The sequence below is a fragment of the Muntiacus reevesi genome, chromosome 2, assembly GCF_963930625.1.
Source record: "Muntiacus reevesi chromosome 2, mMunRee1.1, whole genome shotgun sequence".
Classification (NCBI taxonomy): Eukaryota; Metazoa; Chordata; class Mammalia; order Artiodactyla; family Cervidae; genus Muntiacus; species Muntiacus reevesi.
This window is the reverse complement of record NC_089250.1, coordinates 175607468-175629855: the sequence shown is the minus strand read 5'-3', so window position 1 is coordinate 175629855 and position 22388 is coordinate 175607468. Positions and strand designations below refer to the sequence as shown.

The following is a 22388-nucleotide window of genomic DNA, read 5'->3' as shown; positions in this document are numbered from 1 at the left end:
AATGTACTAAAACCCACTGAATTGTTTACTTTTAAATTGCTAACTTTATGTTATGTGAATTTCATCTCAATTTTTAAAATTATCTTTAAAAGAAAGAAGCTAATATGGTTACCTGTGACAGGAGGTGGGGGCAAACAGGCTAAAGGGCAAGGGTGTAAAGCAAGACCTCTCTGTATACACTCCTACACAGTTCCACCTTTGAGTCCTGTAAATAAGCTCACAAAGCAGTCAAAAACAGCTCCACATTCATCTTTTTAAACCAAAGGTTTAAAAAATAACTTTTACCACAACACGAAGAGCGTTTCTTTGCATAAACTTCTTCAGATATTATTCAGTTCAGTCACTCAGTCATGTCCAGCTCTTTGTGACCCCATGAACTGCAGCACACCAGGCCTCCCCGTCCATCACCAACTCCCATAGTCCACCCAAACCCATGTCCATTGAGTCAGTGATGCCATCCAACCATCTCATCCTCTGTCGTCCCCTTCTTCTCCTGCCCTCAATCTTTCCCAGCATCAGAGTCTTTTCCAATGAGTCAGCTCTTCACATCAGGTGGCCAAAGTATTAGAGTTTCAGCTTCAGCATCAGTCCTTCCAATGCATATTAAGGACTGATTTCCTTTAGGATGGACTGGTTGGCTCTCCTTGCAGTCCAAGGGACTCTTCAAGAGTCTTCTCCAACACCACAGTTCAAAAGCATCAATTCTTTGACACTCAGCTTTCTTCACAGTCCAACGCTCACATCCATACTTGACCACTGAAAAAACCATAGCCTTGACTAGACAGACTTTTGTTGACAAAGTAATGTCTCTGCTTTTAAATATGCTTTCTAGATTTGTCATAACTTTCCTTCCAAGGTGTAAGCATCTTTTAATTTCATGGCTGCAATCACCATCTGCAGTGATTTTGGAGCCCAGAAAAATAAACTCAGATACTGTTTCCACTGTTTCCCCATCTATTTGCCATGAAGTGATGGGACCGGATGCCATGATCTTAGTTTTCTGAATGTTGAGCTTTAAGCCAACTTTTTCACTCTCCTCTTTCACTTTCATCAAGAGGCTCTTAAGACACTGTAAGATTTTCAAGTTTTAGCTGGTTTGTTGTTCTTTAAGGAGAAAGCACAGCTTTTTTCAGTTCTTGCAACAGCATAGGTTAGTTCCTCTCACAATAGCATGATGGGTCCTGATATTCTTACCCAATTCACTTTCCTGGGCTGAGCTTCAGAGCCAGCCAAAGCTCACTGCCAACCACCTGACCAGCCAGGACCCCATCACGAGCACTATACTCTACTCTGTCATGAGCACCTTACACGTGACAGGGAAATCTACACAAATCAAATGACCCAGGAAAATCAAAGATGACTTCCTAATTCATTTTGACTTTGATTTTGAAGCTTCTAAGCAATCTGTCAAAAGATTTTGTAGTATCATCTGTTTTCCAGGTCATTTTTTAAAGATTTTTGGGTTTCAAAAAAAAAAAAAAAGATTCTTTTTACGTACAATAAATACACTTAATCTTCATTTCAAGAGCCTTCAGTAGACATGTTCTGATGTATCTTAAAATTTTAGCACAGCAAGACATACCTAGACCCTATGTTAGGTTAGAAAAGTTACATTTCAGAAGAAAAACACAGAAACTTCAAGAACTTTGTGATCCTCTCTGTCCAAGTCCACAGGCAACATTCAATTTTTATCAAGTACAGGCAACATTCAATTTTTATCAAGTACAAGGTTTAAAGTAAGGCTGCCTAACCTTACTTCATATTTCTAAGCCAGACCAAAGTACTAATTTATCTAATTCCTGGGATCAAAATTACTTTAAACATTTTTTGTCAAGTTTAACACTATAAACAAAGTCTGGTATTATTCTATAATCAGCAAAAGATATATGAAAGGTCTTTTATTTCCTTTCTTAAAAAAGATAAGTAGCTGAACAAACTTTGTACCTCAGGAAGGAGTAATTCTGGGATGTTTGCAATTATGAGTAAAACAGAAATTGCTTAAAATGTGTAAGATATTTGACAAAAATCTACAAAGACCATGAACTGGCACTACAGATTTGGTTTGATTTCTAATGACTTATTTGTAAACAACAAAAATTAGTCAGACAGCTTCCTCTATCTTTAGAGTGTTCATATACCAACCAAAACAAACAAAAACTCAATATTAAACATGGCCAGTTTTTTAAAGAAGGAACTCTGATGCTGAAATACACAATTCTGAATGCTAAGCAGCAATCTACAGGAACACAAGTTCTCATTCTATATAAAAGAAAAATGCATATATTTTAATTTTACTTGTAGCTTTCTTCATACAGTCCAAGGTATTATGTATAAGATAAGAACATGGGATGGCGGGAGGCAGGGTGGTGGGGTGCGAGGAACCTCCAACTGCAAAAGAGGACAAAGATGTCTGGAATTAGAATGGTTAACTCTTTGAGTGTATTTATCCATGTACAAGGGGTGAGGAGAGAGGGAGAGGGAAATTGTGTAATAGGCAGAATCATCTGGTGCTTCTTAAACCCACACATCAGATAGAATGGGGCAAGGAGAAATGAATCTGGAAGGCTGGTTTCAAAAGGCAGAAGAACTATGATTCTGCCACACCACACCCTCTACCACTTCTGAGCTATTCTAAAATGAAATTCATTCTCTCACTTTCTCAGAAAGCCTTGGTACAGAGTTGAGCTGTCATCTCTTTAAATGTTCAAATTTTCAGAAAAGTAAATGAAAAAAAAAAGAATTTCTAAGAATGGAATAGATCTAGACAAATGGAGGAAATCAGATTTTTAATGTAAAGAAACCGTAACAAAAGTGAACTCCCTGAACAGAACATTTCAAATGTATTTCAATTGCTACATCTCTATATATTTCTTTCAGTGATTACAGTTCCATGGCAGAAAGGCTATCTGAGTTGGCAATATACAGATCAAGGACATGCAGACCATCACCAGATACCTTGGGAGTAGATAATAGACCCTCACTCACGACCACAACATATGATAGAAACTCAATGGGGACAAAACGTTAAGATTATCAAACAGTGCACATATGTATTATTCAGGTAACAGAAACCTATCACAGCCAAGAAGTCAGAAAATGCAATCTTGAAGAGAGGACAAAAGAAACCTCTCAAATAAAAGCCAGCTTGTTTAGGCCACACAAGTTGGTGGGAACAGATGAAATTACACTGATATGAATTAATACCTTAAACTGGGCAGTTAAGCCCCTAGGCACTCAACCCCCTTAAAAGGTCCACAAGTACTCCTGGGTGTACCAATCCTCAGTTCTCCAAGTGTGGCAGCTTGGCAGACACCATCAGGTGAGACTCATGCCTCCCCTGTGGAAAAGGCTGGGGGCTTCCCACAGCTAGACAGCTTGTACCCTGGAGCAGAACATTAAAAGAGCTCAGTAAGGAAGCTCATCTGTTTTATACACACCAATTTTTTTTCTTTTTTATAAAAACACACCATACCCTGCATACTATTCCCTGCGAGAACGCACTGCCTCTGACTTCTCCTGATAGTTTTTAGTGAACAGTGTATCACTGCATACATCCACCCATGCACACACACACTCCCCCGGTATGGTTCGGCCTCCTAGGGCCACTTCCAGACAGGCCCACAGTTGAAGTGCCTCTGTAGAATCTCAGGCCCACACTTAACCCTCTCTGCCAATTTGTATCCAAATCTCAGTTCTATCCCAGTTGAAATCCCAGTCACAAGAAGAATCATCCTGTCTAGTGACATGACTAAATGTGATTGCCAATATTAAATTCACTCCAGAGAATCATCAACAGAAATACGCCTTCTCTGCTGAGGTTTATACTAAAGCACAAATGATAGCACTTAACTCTGGCCACCTGAGGCAGAGAGTCAACTCACTGGAAAAGACCCTGATGCTGTGAAAGACCGAAGGCAGGAGGAGAAAGGGGCAACAGAGGATGAGATAGTCAGATGGCATCACCGACTCAATGGACATGAGTTTGAGCAAATTCCGGGAGACAGTGGAGGACAGGGAAGCCTGGCGTGCTGCAGTCCACGGGGTCACAGAGTCAGCACGACTTAGCAACTGAAAAGCAACAGTGCAAGGGCAGGAGGATACCACTGATCAGTAAGAAACCACGCAAGTAAAAGAAATACACATTACTGACTGGGGAGAGGGTGAGGAGGGGAGCGGGAGAGAATACAAACAATAATAGACTGGAAGAAAAAGGACAACCAAGCTTAGCTCAGAGATCAAGAAACATGTAATGCCTCCTGTGTATTCTACTTTAGTTGAGGAAGGAGAAACACATTAGCGGTTCATTTGATCTGATAAATTCAGGAGCATAAAAACAGCTATGATTTATTAATATTAAGCAAGCCATTGTGCTAAGTGCTTTACATTTATTTTCTCTTCTAATCCTTATAAAAACCTTGTGAAGAGATATTAACTTTTGATTTCATAAATGAGCAACTGAAACAGACAGGTTATGTACCTTGCCCAAAGTGACAGTTTATAAATGGCAAACCCAAGATTTGAATCCAGCTCTAAAACTCAAGATATCATCATGTTATAATGCCAATACACCATAGCCAATGACTTACAAGCACATTTTCTATATATATATTTAAAAGTAAGATACATCTGTATTTGGTAACATGAAATGACACATTATTAAGTGAAAAACTAACCACACTGAGGCCAATCTCCAAAGTATCTAACAGTACGCTACCATTTGTATAACGCTAAAGGGTGGGGGGGAAGATACACATATACGGTTGCCTTACACAAAAATTATCACTGAGAGAATAATCAAACAGAGAACACTGATGACTTCAAGTAGAAAGGACCAGGATGAGAAAGGTAGATCCTTTTCCCACTCATAATTTTTCATAAGGAATAAGCACTACATAATAACACATAATTGTAAACTAAAATCCTGTCATGAAAAGACAGCTTAAGCCTCCTTGCTTACCAAAACTAAATGAAAGAAAGAGGCTTAAGAACCACAACGGCACATCTACTTTAATAAAGCACCATTTCTAGATGTTTTCACAATCAAAGGGCACCTATTAACATTGCTCACATCCTAAACGTGGCCACACACAGAAATTGGTGAACGCGGAGGACAGACTGCAGGGAAGCGGCCTTGGTGAGGAAGGGGAGAACAAGACCCTCAGAACAGAAAGCCAAGGGGACAGGAACAGAGAAGAGCCCACGCCTGGAGGCCAAGGGGAGCACAGCCACAGGAGGCAGCCAAGCCACAGAAACGGAGGGGGAGCTGAAGGCACAACAGCGCCTCAAGCAGGGTTAGAGGAAGGAATTTTCCCTTTCCAATTAATCTAGAATGTGGTTAAGATGAAAGCAAGATCAAAACAGGCAAAGACCAAATCTATTCGTTATAGTTTAATGAGTAATACGCCCATTCAGAATTCAGTACATGTTCCTTTGCTTGCCTTGAAATAGTTACTATTAGAACTTGTACAGTACTTTAATTTATAATACAGTTCAAAATTACTGACAGTGCTTACTCTGCCTTCCCATACATTTTCTCTTCTAATCCTTATAAAAACCTTGTGAAGAGATACTAACTTCTGATTTCATAAATGAGCAACTGAAACGGACAGGTTATGTACCTTGCCCAAAGTGACATAGTTTATAAATGGCAAACCCAGGATTTGAACCCAGCTCTAAAACTCAAGCTTAAAAGGTCTGAATATTGTTTTCTCCAAGAAAAAACTACACAGGCTAGCTTAAGCAAAAGGAGGTCATACTGGAAAATAGACTTGAGGAAAAGTTAAGCATGTAAACTTCAAGGTCAGCAAGAACCAGAAAAGCTCTGAAGCTGCAGGACTTTGCAAAACTCCATGAAAACAAATCAAGAAATGACAGAGCAGAAAAACAGTCAATGGGGTTCCCTGCTGGGTACCAGAGTCATTCTTAGAAGACAGCATCTTTTGTGGCCAACTACACTACTGCATTCATACATAATACTCTTGTGATTTGCATTTATATTTAATATATATGTATTAGTTCATAATTTATGTAAAACACAAACTTAAAATCACTAATTTTCATTGAACACAAGTTACATGCTACAAAGTTTTTGTACATAATATCATTAAAATTTAAACTTATTAAAAGTATTTGATATCAGAGCTGTTACTGGGAGAAGTGACACCAGAATCATAAAATATTAAACATCACTAACTAAAACAGTGATGGTATAAATGTGTTTATCAACTCATCTTTCAAAGGAGTTTTTGTTCTCACACTAAGTCTGTAATTTAAGATACTGAATGCCTTTTTCAAGTAGGTGAATAAAATAAGGCCCCAAACAATAATTTAATTTTCCTTGAATAGAAAAAAAGCACCAAAATCTCAAGTCTCCATTAATGCAATCTCAGGCTGAACCACTAAATTACTTTAATACCATATTCCTCCCAAAATTCACTAATATCACATTATGGCAAATAATAATTGCTTTCACAATTTTTTTAAAGTTATAAATGCTTATTGTTTGAAACTTAGAACTTACAGAAAAAAAGAAAAATTTCCCATAAAACAGAGATAAGCACTTGAAGCAGACTAGTCTATTCCTTCAACCATACTTGCTGAATATAAAACAGTAATTTCTTATCCATTTCTGACTTAAAATTATATCCCCATTACCTTTTTTAGTCTGTTATACCGTTCTGTAAGATTTTATGCTATTTCTGATTTCAAAAGCAACCCCAGGCCATTATAGAATAATTAGAAATTAGAGGAAACTAAAAGGAAATAAAGTCATCACGAGCCAGTGCTCCCAACGTCCTGGCACACTGCGTCCCAGGTCCTTTTCTACTGATGCACGAATGAACGACCCAGCGTCAGAAACACCCCACCACACGTGCTCGGTCACACGCAGCGGGCAGCACAGGGCCGGCGCAGGAGCAGGGGCACTGGAGTTGGCCAGAACTACGTTCAAAGGCCACTTGCATCACTTACTAAGTGGGTGACCTCAAACTCCCTGTACCTCAATTTCCGCATCTACGAAATAGGGACTGTCACAAGATAAGATCTTGCATAGACAGGCCTTAGCACATATTGAGAAGCACTCAATAAAGACATGCTATCACACTGGACAAACCATGCTATAACCTCATTTTTCACCTAATATATTCTGAACATCCTTCCATGTCAATTAGATTCACTTCCACAGCATCTTTTTAACACCAACATAGTACAGTAGTTTTCTCATGTGCTACATCAGCCACTAGAAAAGATGCCGTAAAAATTCGGGCCTCACCACTCTGTAAGAGCTGCCTGACGCTGACTATCACACACAGGGCACGGGACTCCATCCAACCCAACTCAGTCCCCAAAGTGGAGGGATGGGGGTCAGAGCAGGTTAGGACACCCAGTGTTTCCTCACTAGCTGACTTCGGAGAAGGGCGAATGGGTTTTGGGTTTTGTTTGTCTTTTAGAGTTTTTTATTCTCAATAGTCTCTATGATGAAATTAAGTTTATTTACCCAAGAAAGAGCAACTTGCAAAACAAAGAACTGTAGTTTCTAAAAGTCCTCTTAAGCTGTATTTCCAGATAATAAAAATGCTAAACTATAGATTTTAACTTGCTATAGAGTATCTATCCACATAAAAGCATACCACAACTTTCCTTTCACACTTGTGATCCCACAGGGAACAGTAAAGTTCAGATCCAGATGACTGTTGTTTTTATAATACTGTGATATGAGATTTAAGCAATTTTCAAAGTCCAGGAGTTGGTCAAAACCACTAGCCAATCATATCAAGTTGACACAAAATGGCCAAAGTCAACACTCTCATCTGCAATTTATCCTCCTTCACTGAGCTTCTTTGTATCTTAACCATGGTCCTCCCTCCATATGTGTGCTTTCCTTCAAATGTTAAATGTAGTTTACCCTTGTGCATTGAATCTCTGACAGCTAAGATTCAAGTCCTACTTTTCCACAGCTAAGACCCCAATTCAGAATGTTAAGGAGGTCACTATGGAATGTGTTGGCTAAACATGGAGGTCTTAACATTGGCCCAAAGTGGCAAGAATCTTATCATGTAGACAAGGAATTCATCACTGCTGTTGCCCAGCGTCTTTTTTGCCTGAACCCTTCATCTTTGTGTTCCCAAGTGCTAAGCTGAATTCCAGACTTTAACTGACCTGCCTACTCGTAGCCCTACCAGGATTCTGTTTAGCTGATCTGCCAGATTCTGAACCCTCTGACAGCACTTCACTATTTGTATTTCACTCCTCCTTTCAGTTTTCAATTTCTCTCTTCCTGAAGTACATCTTGCAGTAGTTCCTTCAGCAAAAGTGATCGACTAGGTCTTCATCTACAAAACTTCTGTTTCATTTTTACCCTTGACTATTACTTCACATGGATACAGAATGCCAGGCTGATGTCTCCAAAAGCACCTTGAAGATAATAGTCTATCACCGTCTGCTACCAACAAAACATTTTTTAGTCTAGACAATGACTTTCCTCCAGCTGCTTCTATCTTGTTTCTAGTGTTTCAGGTACAATGTGTCTAGGCATGGAATTGTTTATATCTTGCTTGGGGTTCACTGTGCTTCCTGAACCTAAGAAGTAAGCCTTGCATTTATTATGGAAAAATGTCAACCACTATATCTTTGAAGAGTCTCTCTCCCATTCTATTTTCTCTTTCAGGAAACTCACAGAAGGTAACAGTGAACTTTCTTGTACTAAATTTCATAAGTCTTAACCACTCATTTTCCACTCTCTCTCCCAAGCAATTTCTTCAGAACCCGTCAAAGATCAATAGTTTTCTCTTCATTTATATCCTCTCAGCTGTGGACTATGCACTGAAGCTGCAGGACTTTGCAAAACTCCATGAAAACAAATCAAGAAATGACAGAGCAGAAAAACAGTCAATGGGGTTCCCTGCTGGGTACCAGAGTCATTCTTAGAAGACAGCATCTTTTGAGGCCAACTACACTACTGCATTCATACATAATACTCTTGTGATTTGCATTTATATTTAATATATATGTATTAGTTCATAATTTATGTAAAACACAAATTTAAAATCACTAATTTTCACTGAACACAAGCTACATGCTGCAAAGTTTTTGTACATAATATCATTAAAATTAAAACTTATTAAAACCTATGCACTAGGTTACTTGAGGTTTCTAGAAATTCTACTTGGTTCCTTTCCAAATCTATGTGTTCTCTTCCCAATCTGTGATGTTCTTTCATTGTAGTCTTATTATCGCTAATAATTCTAACCAAGTGATTTCTGTCCCATGTCCCAGGAGCACCTTTCTCCTATTTACAACGTCTGCCACAGCTCCTTCGTGATGATTCATTTCCCGGTGTGACTGGCATGCTCTATTCCAAGTCCATCCTTAGCACGAGTGGTTCCTTCTATCGAGTCCCAGGCTGTACCTCTGCTCTGCAGGACAGCTTCACACTTATTTCTGAGGGCTCCCACAGCTCTGGACCAGATTTTGTGCTAATTTCTTAGCTTGAGGGTAAGTTACACTGCAACAAATGTTAAATTTCAACCTACCCCCAATGTGATGTATGGACTTGCTTTTTTTATTCCTAGTTACACACAGCCTCAGGAGGACAACATGTTTCTTTGTACTCCCTCAGTCTAGTGGGCAAGATTTTCTAGTCTTCTTTTCACAGATGGGACACCCTTCAAGATTTTATACTGGAAGACCCCAACTTTGCCTTCCTTCTTTAAGCAGACTAAGACCATGTCTCCTGTTCCTTCATGAGACCCTTGGGTCCTATACCCAGATCTAAAACCACCTGCCCTTGAGGTCCCAATTATACCCTGGCTTTGAATTCTCTTTCCACTTCTGACCCTTGGGATCCCTGGTTCCCCAGGCTCGGGAATGCTCCCACTTGTCCTTGTTCTCTTTTGTCCACAGTTGCAATGTGTTTACAGCAGGGTGGGAGTGGAGGTCTTCTACATCAGCTCCAGTAGCAAGTTGCTAGAAGCCTCCAGGAGTCACAAACTATGAAACTGTGAATTGGTCACTTCAGAGAATTGTGATGATTACTTACAATTTTGCCAGATGACAACAGCCCACAATTTTTTTCAGCCTTGAGAACAGTTTTCAAATTGGAAAAAATAAATATTCCCAAGGCATTGTCACTACACACTTCAAATGCCTTTGTAGTTCTTTGCTTGCTACAGTTTTAACAGTATGAGAAAAACACCTGTTGACTCCATTTTCTCACCATCCATTCATTCTTTAATCCACTTCAATCTGCCTTATAGTCCTACAACTCTAGTGAAATTATACTAAACAGAATCAACATTTACCACTGTATCAACAAGTCCAACGACCTTCTCTCGGTCCTCGTATTAAACTCCTTCTCATCAGTCACTCTCCTCCTCCTTCAGTGTAACCAGGCAGTCACTGCCGCACTGACATGACCACACTCTGGTCACGGCAACTGTTTACAGGCCCCCATTCTGTCCTAGCGGCTTGTTCCTTCCCTGATGGCTCTCTCAATACAGGAGACCCAGGTTCAATCACTGGGTCAGGAGGAGCCCCCTAAAGAAGAAAACGGCAACCCACTCCTGTATTCTTGCCTGGAGAATCTCCATAGACAGAGGAGCCTGGTGGGCTACAAGTCCATGGGGTCACAAAGTGTCTGACACGACTGAGTAACTAACACTTCAGAACTATGGGAAAAGACAAAATGAATGAGGCATGATTCCTCTTCACAAAAGTGTAAACAACCATACCACCACCTAACATATGCTGGAGATGTACTATGTACTTGGCTAGGTGCTAACTACCTTCCTTATCTGTGATCACATCAACTGATCCTCACAAAAGCTATATGAAGTAGGTACAATTAAGAAGGTACATTGTACAAGTATACTTCAGGGATGAGAAATAATGCTTAAAGAAGATTAAGTAGCCAACCCAAGGAAGCACAGCTAGCTTTTATGGGTCGATTTTATTTATGCCAAGTCTATCCTCTTAAACAAGCTATATTATCTCCACAAGTAATTATATCAAATGCCCAGAGCTATCCTCTAACTGCAGAAATAAGATCCAAACATCTTCTTGACAAGTGTGTCTGGATGCCTCAAAGGTACCTCACATTAGTACACTGAAAATCATGATCACCCTGCCCAAACTAAGGTAGTCTAACCTCAGTGACTGACTCCCCTAATCAACCAGTCAGGCAAGTCGGAAAGTTGGGTGCTACCCCCTGACATTCTCACTCAGCCTCTGTATCCAACCTATTGCCAAATCCTGTTCATCTTTTGTCCCCTATTTCTCTCTCAACCCATCCGTCCTCCTCTCCCATCTCCAACTCTACCACCCTGGCCCAAGCTATAACTTTCTCTCACGTCAAAAGGTGACACCGTCTAACTTGTCTATAGGCATTCTGGTTTCTCCCAACCCATTCTCAATTTTGCAATCAAAATTTTTTTTTCTTCTCAAGATAATGCTTTTAAAATACAAATCTGACTATTTCACAACCAAAGCATTAATTCAATCTTTATTTCAGAGTCTGAGACAGTAAGAATGCAGAGACTGGTGACAGTCCATTTTAGTCACAAAGAGAAAGGCAATTTCAGTTAGCATCAAGAAGGACCCCAACAGAGAAACAGAAGCAAACAGAGATGAAGACAAAGAGGACAGCATCTGAGAGGTTTTGAATCTTTGGCTCCAGTGAACTTCCAGATGTTCAAACTGGATTTAGAAAAGGCAGAAGAACCAGAGATCAAATTGCCAACATCTGTTGGATCATTGAAAAAGCAAGAGAGTTCCAGAAAAACATCTACTTTTGCTTTATTGACTACGCCAAAGCCTTTGACTGCATGGATCACAACGAACTGTGGAAAATTCTTAGAGATAAGAATACAGACCACCTGACCTGCCTCCTGAGGAATCTGTATGCAGGTCAAGAAGCAACAGTTAGAACTGGACATGGAACAACAGACCAGTTCCAAATCGGGAAAGGAGTACATCAAGGCTGTATACTGTCACCCTGTTCATTTAACTTATATGCAGAGTACATCATGAGAAATGCCGGGCTGGATGAAGCACAAGCTGGAATCAAGATTGCTGGGAGAAATATCAATAACCTCTGAAACGCAGATGACACCACCCTTATGGCAGAAAGTGAAGAACTGAAGAGCTTCTTGATGAAAGTGAAAGAGGAGAGTGATAAAGTTGGCTTAAAACTCAACATTCAGAAAACTAAGATCATGGAATCCCATCCCATCACTTCATGGCAAATAGATGGGGAAACAATGGAAACAGTGAGAGACTATTTTGGGGGGCTCCAAAATCACTGCAGATAGTGACTGCAGCCATGAAATTAAAAGGCACTTGCTCCTTGGAAGGAAAGCTACGACCAACCTAGACAGCATATTAAAAAGCAGAGACATTACTTGACCAACAAAGGTCCATATAGTCAAAGCTATGGTTTTTCCAGTAGTCATGTATGAATGTGAGAGTTGGACTGTAAAGAAAGCTGAGTGTGGAAGAATTGATGATTTTGAACTGTAGTGTTGGAGAAGACTCTTGAGAGTCCCTTGGACTGCAAAGAGATCCAACCAGTCAATTCTAAAGAAAATCAGTCCTGAATGTTCATTGGAAGGACTGATGCTGAAGCTGAGACTCCAATATTTTGACCACCTTATCCAAAGAACTGACTCATCTGAAAATACCCTGATGCTGGGAAAGATTGAAGGTGGGAGAAAGGGACACGAGAGGATGAGGTGGTTGAATGGCATCACTGACATGATGGACATGAGTTTGAGTAGGCTCCTGGAGTTGGTGATGGACAAAGAAGCCTGGTGTGCTGCAGTCCATGGGGTTGCAAAGAGTTGGACACAACTGAGCAACTGAACTGAACTCATCCCGGAGATGGAGTTGAATCCTAAATTTGCCAAGTTTCAAAGTATTCTTCTTGTAACACTGATACCCCAAGATGCCTTCAATAAAATCATTTTTTCTTAAGGCATTCAGACTGAGTTTCTAGTTTGCAACCAAGAGAGTCTTAGCTAAGGGGGGAAAAAAAATCCTTAGAAAAGCCAAGAAGACACACTTCGAAAAGGGGGACACACCTACAAAGCAAAAACAAATTCCACATAAAGTGAAAATACCTTTGGCCAGAAAATACATAAATACACACAATATTTGTTAACTCATGTATCTCCTCCTTTTAAAGGTGTTACATAAAATGCTGGAGGCTAAGAGCCATGTTTTCTTTTATGTTCTGCAAATCATCATAGATTGCTGTAGAGCTAAACACTAAATAAAAAAAATTAGTAGAAAAAGCATAACTGTACAATAATATAAATCATGAAGTTGCATCCTTGGAAACTCACTCCCTCTGGGAACAGTTTACATATGCACTCATGTAAATAAAATGTCTTTTTCCCCCCAAGTAATACTTTACCACTACTTTATTTCCTGGCTATGATTTGCATTGTAAGGTATTAGGAATTCACCTTGCTTATAGCCGAGAATTTTATATATTGCATGAAGTGCTGAAAAGCAGTGTACCATAGGAGGGAGGGGGAAAAAATAGCTACACAAACTAGAGATTACATCCTATATAAATACTTTTCCTGTTGCCATCTGGTGGTTCATGTATTAAATCAACACTGACACTCATTGTACAGAGGGCTTGGTCCACAAAGTCAAAACCTCCTATTCTTTTTGCATCACATTTAACACCTAGAGGGAAGGTGAGATAGAACTGACCTTCAACCACAAATATATACAAAATTAAGGCTCACACTAAAGAGAAAAACCCACAGATACCTGTGGATGTAACACATGAACAGGTTATACCCATGTGATATAAGCTATGCTATCTCTCCTCACCCAAAATCTAACTTTCTCAACTAGCCTGCTTGGGTTGGTAAAATTCTTAATAAAGGTAACTAACATCACTCTGAGTAGCCATATTCCTCTTCCAATTGCCATAGTCATTCTTTAGTTGCCTTCCTGTATCCTTTCTCTTGGAAAGATCATTCATCTTCATAAAAATCAAGCTTACTATATGAGAGCTTCCAAGCCTCTCACAATAAAGAATCATGTCTAGAATACAGAGGAGAGTTCTAGAAGAGAGAAAAGGCAACAAAACACTACATCAAAGGCTAAATTTATCTAGGTGATAATACGGGCCCAGGAGTCTAGCCCATTCTCATAAGCCCACATCCCCAAAGTTACAGACACACACACACTCGCATCCCAAAAACACTGCAGAAACTACAGACTTGGACCATGTTCAACAAGCTAATCTCCAAATATCAGTACATTAGAAGATTTATCTGACTGACATTCATTATTAAGAAACTAGATTTAATTGATAGCTGTTATCTTCACTAGACATTGTCTGTATACCAACAGCATGCCAGCTAAGCCTTTTAAAGTGAAAAATAATTATTGTGCATTTTGAGAACCATTTGATTTACTGAAAGTCCCTAATGAAGGCAACCAACACAGCACTAGGTTTCGCCCAGAAACAGACAGTATCTACTAATCCCATCAATTACTGATGGTCACTGCCCAGTAAACACAAACATTCTCATATCACTATTTCACCTCTTTTAAATTTTCTCACTGCATTAATTACCTCCTAGATTTCAATTAGTCTTGCAGTTTTTTCTTCCAGCCATTTAAATAAATAAGCATCTCACATTTTAAAGAAATTTATTCCTCCAAACTTCAGGTCTACATTGATAAATTGTGGCACTAATTCATTTTAGAGAACCTAAAATTTTGAGTATGAACCACTTTCAGGCTAGAGTAAATATATCATGTGTAAGATGGCAGCACCTAAGGAGAAATATCATATTGCATCTTAGTTGTCTCCCACATTGTAAACACCACAGCAAAAGCAAAATGAAGAGAATTAGGTTCTAAGAGCTAAGACATATGGAGTTATAGAATCCCCAGAAGAGGACACACAAGGATACCAAGAAGCTTGGTAAAGGGCAGAAAAATGTGACAAAATACAGCTCAAAAAAACATGGCAGAACGAGTCTGAAGGTGCAGTTTAACCTCCGACTCTCACAGGTGAGAAAAAATCAGCTCAGAAGCTAACAGACCTGCTAACATGACAAGCTAGTTACAGAATGAAATAAAACCAGGCCTACTGACCCTTATCCCAATGCCTTTTGCATTCACCATAACCTTTTTCCTAGGAAAGCTTTATAAACTGTTCTCATTCCCACAATACCCACAGGAGACCCTGGGGACAGGGAGCCTGAAACCAGACCAAGGCAATGAGTCTGTCTTCAGAGCGGCCTGTCAGGGGGTCAGACCGCCTCAACACCAGAAGAGCAAACAGCAAGCAAGCGCTGCCTGCAGCACTGCTCCCATACATCCCTAACTCTAAGAGTAGTATCCAAGTAGCAAAGCTGCAAGGTTAGTAACAATGTATTTCTCCAGAACAGGTGTCAGGTATGGGATCAATAACTGGCAGGTGGTATTTATCAAACTATGAGAGACTTTTCTATTTCAGGGAATCATTAAAAAAGCATAAGACTAATTTCTATGCACTACTACAAAAGAATGACATGAGATGCCATCACTGCAGACCCATGTGACAAAATAAGGTACAAATGTTTATATTAAAAGAGACTATTTTGTTTTATTTTTTAAATAAATTTTTTATTTAATTAATTAATTTAAAATGATTTAAATTTAATTAAAATAATTAATTTCTAAAATTAATATTTTAAAATAAAAAATAAAAGCTGTTTTATTAAAAGATTTACAAACTGAGGGTAAATTTTAAGAAAATACCTTATGGAAATGAGGAAGTCAAATTAGAATGAAGGGGACTATATATGTATTAAAATGCCCAATTACTTTAGGTAAACACAGTGACTGCTTAACCCCAAGTCTTAGCCAGAACATAAAACTTACATCGAGAATTTTACTTTTATTTTTTAGACAATTGTACTTTAACTCCTCTTTGTACTATACCTTTCAACCTGATTTTCATTCCCCATCCTCACTTTACTCAGCTTTTATGTATTTGGACTTAAAAAAGTCTACTTTCAAAACTACTGCTTTCCTTACTTCTTACAGAAATTTAACTCATAACCTAGTCAAAATCCAGTTTCTGAGTTTTCACTCTGCTTCAGTCTCTAGACGTACTTAGCAGACATTACTGGTCTCTGACCTCAGGGACACCTGGGAGAAGGCACTCCCTCCCCCCTCCAAGTTCCCCCAACGAAACAACCCGAGAACTCAGGGTGGACAGAATATGAGGGCCACTAGTAGGCAGAATTTAGAGGGCTCCCCAGGTGGCCCTGGTGGCAAAGAATCCTCCCGCCAGTGCAGGAGATGCAGGTTTGATCCCTGGGTCAGGAAGATCCCCTGGAGAAGGCAATGGCAACCCACTCCAGTATTCTTGCCTGGAGAGTCCCATGGACAAAGGAACCTGGTGGGCTACAGTCCATGGAGTCTCAAAAAGTCCGATGTGACTGAGCACACACACAGGTAGGACTAAAGTATAATATCTTGTTTGATTCCACTTCATCACCCATTTAGTTTTCCAGAGTGACTTTGCTTTACTCCAATATTTGGTGACATAAGAAACTTTCTGGTTAGATATAATCCCAATATGTAGCTAAACTGAACTGGGGTTAGATAAAATGCCTGCTAACAAAAGATCAGTACCTCACAAACCCCACCTCTCTATTTCCATTTAAGGAACTTAAATACGTGTACTTGAGTGAGCATTTTCCAAGTGTCTTTCAAAGAAATGGTTAGTATGCTCCTAGTGGTCAATTTTGGGGGGTTCAAATCTGCCAACGGACTGCCACAATCCCATTCTCAATTGTAATTTGGTATTTACATTATTAGGGGAAAAAATCTTCAAAAAGAAAAGGCAAAACGGCAAGTCATTTTACTATAGGAGAGGTACAGGTATATGCAGAGGGTTATGCATATTCTTCTCCATTTCCCAGACTGTTTAATGTAGTTTTTATTGTTCTATGGGAACAGTAAATAAGGTAACCTGAACCTTGAGGTCATGTAACTCAGTACAGCGTTTGGAAAACATCAGCCGCCATCTTCCCTCTGGTACTGATCAGACTGGTCCCCCCTCCTGCCCCCTCCCCCATAAAGCCACAGGCTGCACGGGAGACACCCCAGTCCACTGGTTATGCACAGAAACCGTGAATCAGGCAGTCTGCCTTCCAATCTGGTTCTACCACTAGCCCTGTGACCCTAAGCAAATTAGTTAATAGCTCAGGACCTCGGCTTCCCCGTAAGCAAAGTGAGTACAAAATGCTACCTGACTCCCTGGGGTTGTTGTGAAGAACAAATGAGCCTACCTATAAAGCACATCGTGTCTGGCACATAATAAGGGCGCAGGAAGGGTGAGGTACAGGTGGCCATTCGTAAGACTGCACAGAGGGTGATAATCGCTTATTATTAGATCTACAGGATGGCTACCAACCAAGTGGCCAGTTGCCATCTGTTAAACCAGCCATGGGCTAATGAGATGCACCTGAACGCTACTAAGGGTGGCACCATGAAGACTGTGGTGAAGCTGGCAGCCTGGAACTCAAGTTCCACTTGAGACTCAAATTACAAAGATGTGAGGAGAAGTGGGTGTAGGAATAAGACGAATAGTGGAAACAAACCACTCTGGGAGGATGGGAAGCAAGGAGGGCCCAAAATGAAGGTAGATTTATATTGAACCAAAGCAGCTCTGTTTTGAGATTTCTTCAGCAAGCCAGGGGGAGAGTAGACCTTACTCAAGGCTGAGATTTGCCCAAGAAAAGGAATCCAAGTAGGAGGCCAGGTCACAGCAAGTCAGGGTAAGGATGGATGACAGAGAACTGGATATGATCATCAGACTGGCCTACAAGGATAAAACCATAACACAAAAACACAAGAAATCCCCTGCAGAGTTTTTAAACACACAGATTCTCCCTCCAAAGACCTGCTGGTTGGAGGTAGAGCCCAGAGAGATGAGGGTATTTTTAAATTGCACTGGTGATTCTGATGCAAACCCCAGACTAGCACAAAGCAGGAACTTGACAGTGTCGGTAGGAATAAATAGAATGAGTGACTCAAAAGCTAATTAAGTCTGGAAGAAATTTCAAAGTTTGAGATCTTGAACATGGAACAAGTGAAAATCAGCTAAAAGTGTAGAAAGCTCACTGGAGTTATGGGTGGTCCAGCAAGGGGGTGCACAGTCTACAGAACCGCAAGATCAGCCAGAAACAAGGTTAAAGGAAAAATCAAGCAATCGTAGATTAAAAAAAAAACTAAAACATTGGTTCTCAAACTTGACTGAGCACTGGAACCACCTGAGTTTTTAAATCTCCTGATGCTCACGTCAAACCAAAAGTCAATTAAAACAAATTTTGGGAATGAGAGTCGGCCTTCCATATTGCTTAGAGCTCGCAGGTGATTTGGACATGCAAACACATTTGAGAAATATGGGAATCAACAGGTGATGGCATGAGGAAAAACTAAGCAAGCCAAAACAGTGATTCTCAAACTCTGGTGCATATCATCAGGGACACCTGGGAACAAGTTCACCACTTCAGTGTGACTCACTGAAGAACAGAAAGAGCTGGCCCTCAGTTCAGCTCAGTCGTGTCCGACTCTTTGCGACCCCATGAACCACAGCACGCCAGGCCTCCCTGTCCATCACCAACTTCCCGAGTTTACTCAGACTCATGTCCATCGAGTCGGTGATGACATCCAGCCATCTCATCCTCTGTCGTCTCCTTCTCCTCCTGCCCCCAACCCCTCCCAGCATCAGGGTCTTTTCCAATGAGTCAACTCTTCGCGTGAGGTGGCCAAAGTATTGGAGTTTCAGCTTCAGCATCAGTCCTTCCAATGAACACCCAGGCTCTCTCTAAGTTCACCCAATTCCCCAAGTAATTCTGATCCACACCACAGCTGGAGAACCATGAGTCCAAGAGGCTGGAAATAATTCCAAAGGAGAAACTAAGAAAGAACTGTGAACCACCCCAAGCAGTAACTGAGAAGTGCATTCCTACCCTTCTCCACTAGATGAACACAACCTTAACACAAGGCTGTACTGAGCATTCGGAGAAGGCAATGGCACCCCACTCCAGTACTCTTGCCTGGAAAATCCCATGGAGGGAGGAGCCTGGTTGGCTGCAGTCCATGGGGTCGTGAAGAGTCAGACACGACTGAGCGACTTCACTTTCATTTTTCACTTTCATGCATTGGAGAAGGAAATGGCAACCCACTCCAGTATTCTGGCCTGGAGAATCCCAGGGATGGGGGAGCCTGGTGGGCTGCCCTCTATGGGGTCGCACAGAGTCGGACACCACTGAAGTGACTTAGCAGCAGCAGTATTGAGCATTATCAGAATCAGGAAGCTTGTAATGGTCCAGCAGGAAAGCTAAGGCACCACAGACTTCACACAAATGACACATATGACCCTGCCATCCTCCGCCCCAGAGAGCATCCTTCTTTAACACTCAAGTGTGGCTCCCTAGTGGACAACATACGGAAAGCATGCATTGCCACCTGCCTTGTACAACTAAAAAGACTTGGCTCTTTAGCAATGGAGAAAAGTCCCAAACACCCACCAGTAAGCAGACTATGTAATTCAAATTATCATTACTGAGTAGAAATAAAGTCCAGGACTATTAAAAAGTTACAGTTAGAAGACATGAACTTGGTGTTTCACTTCACAGTCAATTACCTACTTTGCTTAAAACTTGGGTTGTGAAACTACGTAACTTTTACTAGTCTATAGGGCCATTACTTTCTCCCAAGGTATCAAGGCCAAGCCTAGCCACATGAAAGGCCATTAGAAGGAAACAATTAGGAATTAGGAATTGCTTCACCTAGCTACATAGTAATATAGTACTTTTGGCTGGTTCTAACCTAGTGGTAAGTGTTCCATTTAGAATGTTACATTTTATCTGATAAGATTCAAGAGAATACATTCCCCATGCATATGGCCAACTCATCATTCCATCAGAAATCTATTGCAGCCCCAGAATTTTCATTTTCAAGATACATGAGCTTTTGTCAAATGGTGACATCTCCCCTGTAATATGAATTTTCAATACGATATAAAAAATGATGGATATATTACACATTTCACAGAGCACAGAGAACAGAAACCTGTCAATGAATTTAAAATTTGTGACAACCTATTTGAAATTTTACACTAAAAGATCTGTACACTTTATAAACCATGTAAATGTAAAATACCCCTCTTTTTTTTTAACTGTTAATGAAGAATAAAATACTCCTCCCTAACAAAGTTTGTCTTAGTACTTGTTTTAAGTTAATGTCACTAACATTACAGTTGTAAAAAGCAACACAATGACAGCCTTCAAACTGATAAAAACTTGAAATATATATATTTCAAAACAAAGCCAGATTTTTCCACCCTGAACTTGTACACAAATCTTTACATGGATTAAGGTTCAGAGCTTACTGTAAAGTGCAAGTCACTGTTTTGGGGGGGGGGGGGAGGCAAAAAAGGAAAACTTAATAAACACCCTTTCTATCTTAAAGGTCATCCCTAACTGATTTAGATTTCCTCATTTGAACCTGGCTTCTCTGGCAATCTCCAGATCCCATTTTACAAAACGACTTAATAAATGCTTTTCTACCAAAGTCAGTCATTAAGCAAAAAAGCACAAACAAGCGAAACGAAAATTTTCCAAGTAATGGAGGAGAGTTAAATTAACCAGAAATATGGCAATTTGTTTCCATGTAGCAAAACACGAGAGCGGGCACTTAAGAAAGCCTTGGGGAGAGGGAGGGGAGGACCTCAGTGCGGATCAATCAGGTTAACATTCACAGGAGAAGGATGAGTTATCTGCTGTTCCACGATCTGATGACAGTTTTGAGATCAGACCTTTGAGATGCGATTCCATTTAAACCATGATCCGTCGCTACACACACATCACCTTCTCTGGACACCGAACACGACTGATTTAAGTTCAGTGCTCACATCTGCCATCCACCCTGCCTCCCGCGACGCCGAGGACCATCGAAGCCAAGCCCCTGAAGCCGCCCGCGGCCCCGTGAAGCCCGCACCGAGAGGGCGCGTGCAGCCAGGTACTGCCACCTCTCCGCCTCCCGCTTCCACCTTCATCCTCCCCAGACCTGCAAACTTCAGCGAGCAGGGATGCTCGGGGGGCCGGGGGGTGGGACGTTACGGGTCTTGGAAAGAACCCAGATTTCGGGGGCCAGACTCGGCTCGGCAGAGACGCCACCTCCCCGTTCAAGTGGTCACTTGGCGCCGGCAAAGGGGCAGCACCTCTTCAGACCAGCGCGGTCTCCGGGGGCCACAGGGGCGGGTGGGGGCGGCGCGGGGCCGAGGGCGAGGCTGCGGGCGCCCGAAGTTCTGCTCCGCCAGCCGCCGGGCTCCCCCTGGGCTCGGGCGCCGGACCTGAGGGGCGGCGGGGCCTGGGGGTGGGGGGCGCGCAGTGGCTCCAGGTGGCCGGCGCCTCGGACCCTGACGAGAGGCGGGCGCCGCCCGGCGCGCTGAGGGGCGAAGGGCTCCCAACTTGGAGGTTCGGGCGAGCGGCCCTCGGGGCGCCTCCCCGCTCCCGGCCCGCGTCCGCGCCGCGCTTACCTTGAGCCAGCGCCCGGAGCAAGTGCAGCTGCAGCGCCGCGAGCGCCCACCACCCGCGCCGCCGGCCCGCGCTCAACTTTGTCGCCGGCCGCCCGCCGCGCTCCCCCGCTTCCCCGCCGGGGCTCCCCGGCTCCGCGCGGGCTCCTCGGGGCCGCCGCTCGGGACCGGGCCGGGACCCCCGCGGCCGCCCCGGGCCCGCCGCACCGCCGCCGCCGCTGGCCGCCAGCCGGGCGCCCCGGGCCATACCGAGGAGCCGCCGCCGCCCCCGGCCCCGGCCTCGGGCCCCGAGAGCGGGACGGCGGGCGGGGGCCTCCGAGCCGGGCGTCCAAGTGCTGAGGGGCGCCGGGCGCTGAGGGGCGCGGCGGGGGAGAAGTTGTCCGCGAGGAGACGCCTGTCACGCCGGCTCCGCGGCCGGAGCGCCCGGGCCGCGCCGCGTCTCTACAAGGGTCCGGCGGGCGCTGAGGAGACGCCGCCGCCCCCGCCCGGCGCTGAGGAGAAAGTGCGCCCGCCCGCGCGCCGCCGCTCGCTCGCCCGCCGCCGCCGCGCCCCATTCACAGCCCGGCCGCACGCGCCGCCCGCCCGCGCCCGCCGCCGCCGCTGATTGGCCGAGGGGAGGTGGCTCGCGGCCCCCCGCGTCCCGCCCCCACGCCCTCGCCTGCTTTCAAACTCGCCGCGCCCGCCCGCCTGGAATTTCGCGCCGGGCCCCGGGGCTCCACTCGGGCGGCTTCCCGCGCCGGCTGCGCCCCCTAGGGACGCGCGGTGGGCACTGCAGGCCGGCGCCGGCTCTGCACGCGCGACCCGGGCGGCTCCCGCGGGGGCG

The 22388-nt window shown here is 42.8% G+C and overlaps 1 protein-coding gene across 2 annotated transcripts in view; it reads right to left on the bottom strand.

Annotated features, from left to right (window-relative positions):
* Positions 1–22035, bottom strand: part of SDK1 (sidekick cell adhesion molecule 1) — a 715166-nt gene extending 693131 nt beyond the window's left edge. For both annotated transcript variants that reach the window (XM_065923726.1, XM_065923727.1), the window contains exon 1: positions 21569–22035. In XM_065923726.1, the coding sequence (XP_065779798.1) occupies positions 21569–21812 (244 nt within the window). In that variant the 5' untranslated portion in view covers positions 21813–22035. The remainder of the gene's footprint in view (positions 1–21568) is intronic.
* Positions 22036–22388: the final 353 nt, after the last annotated feature.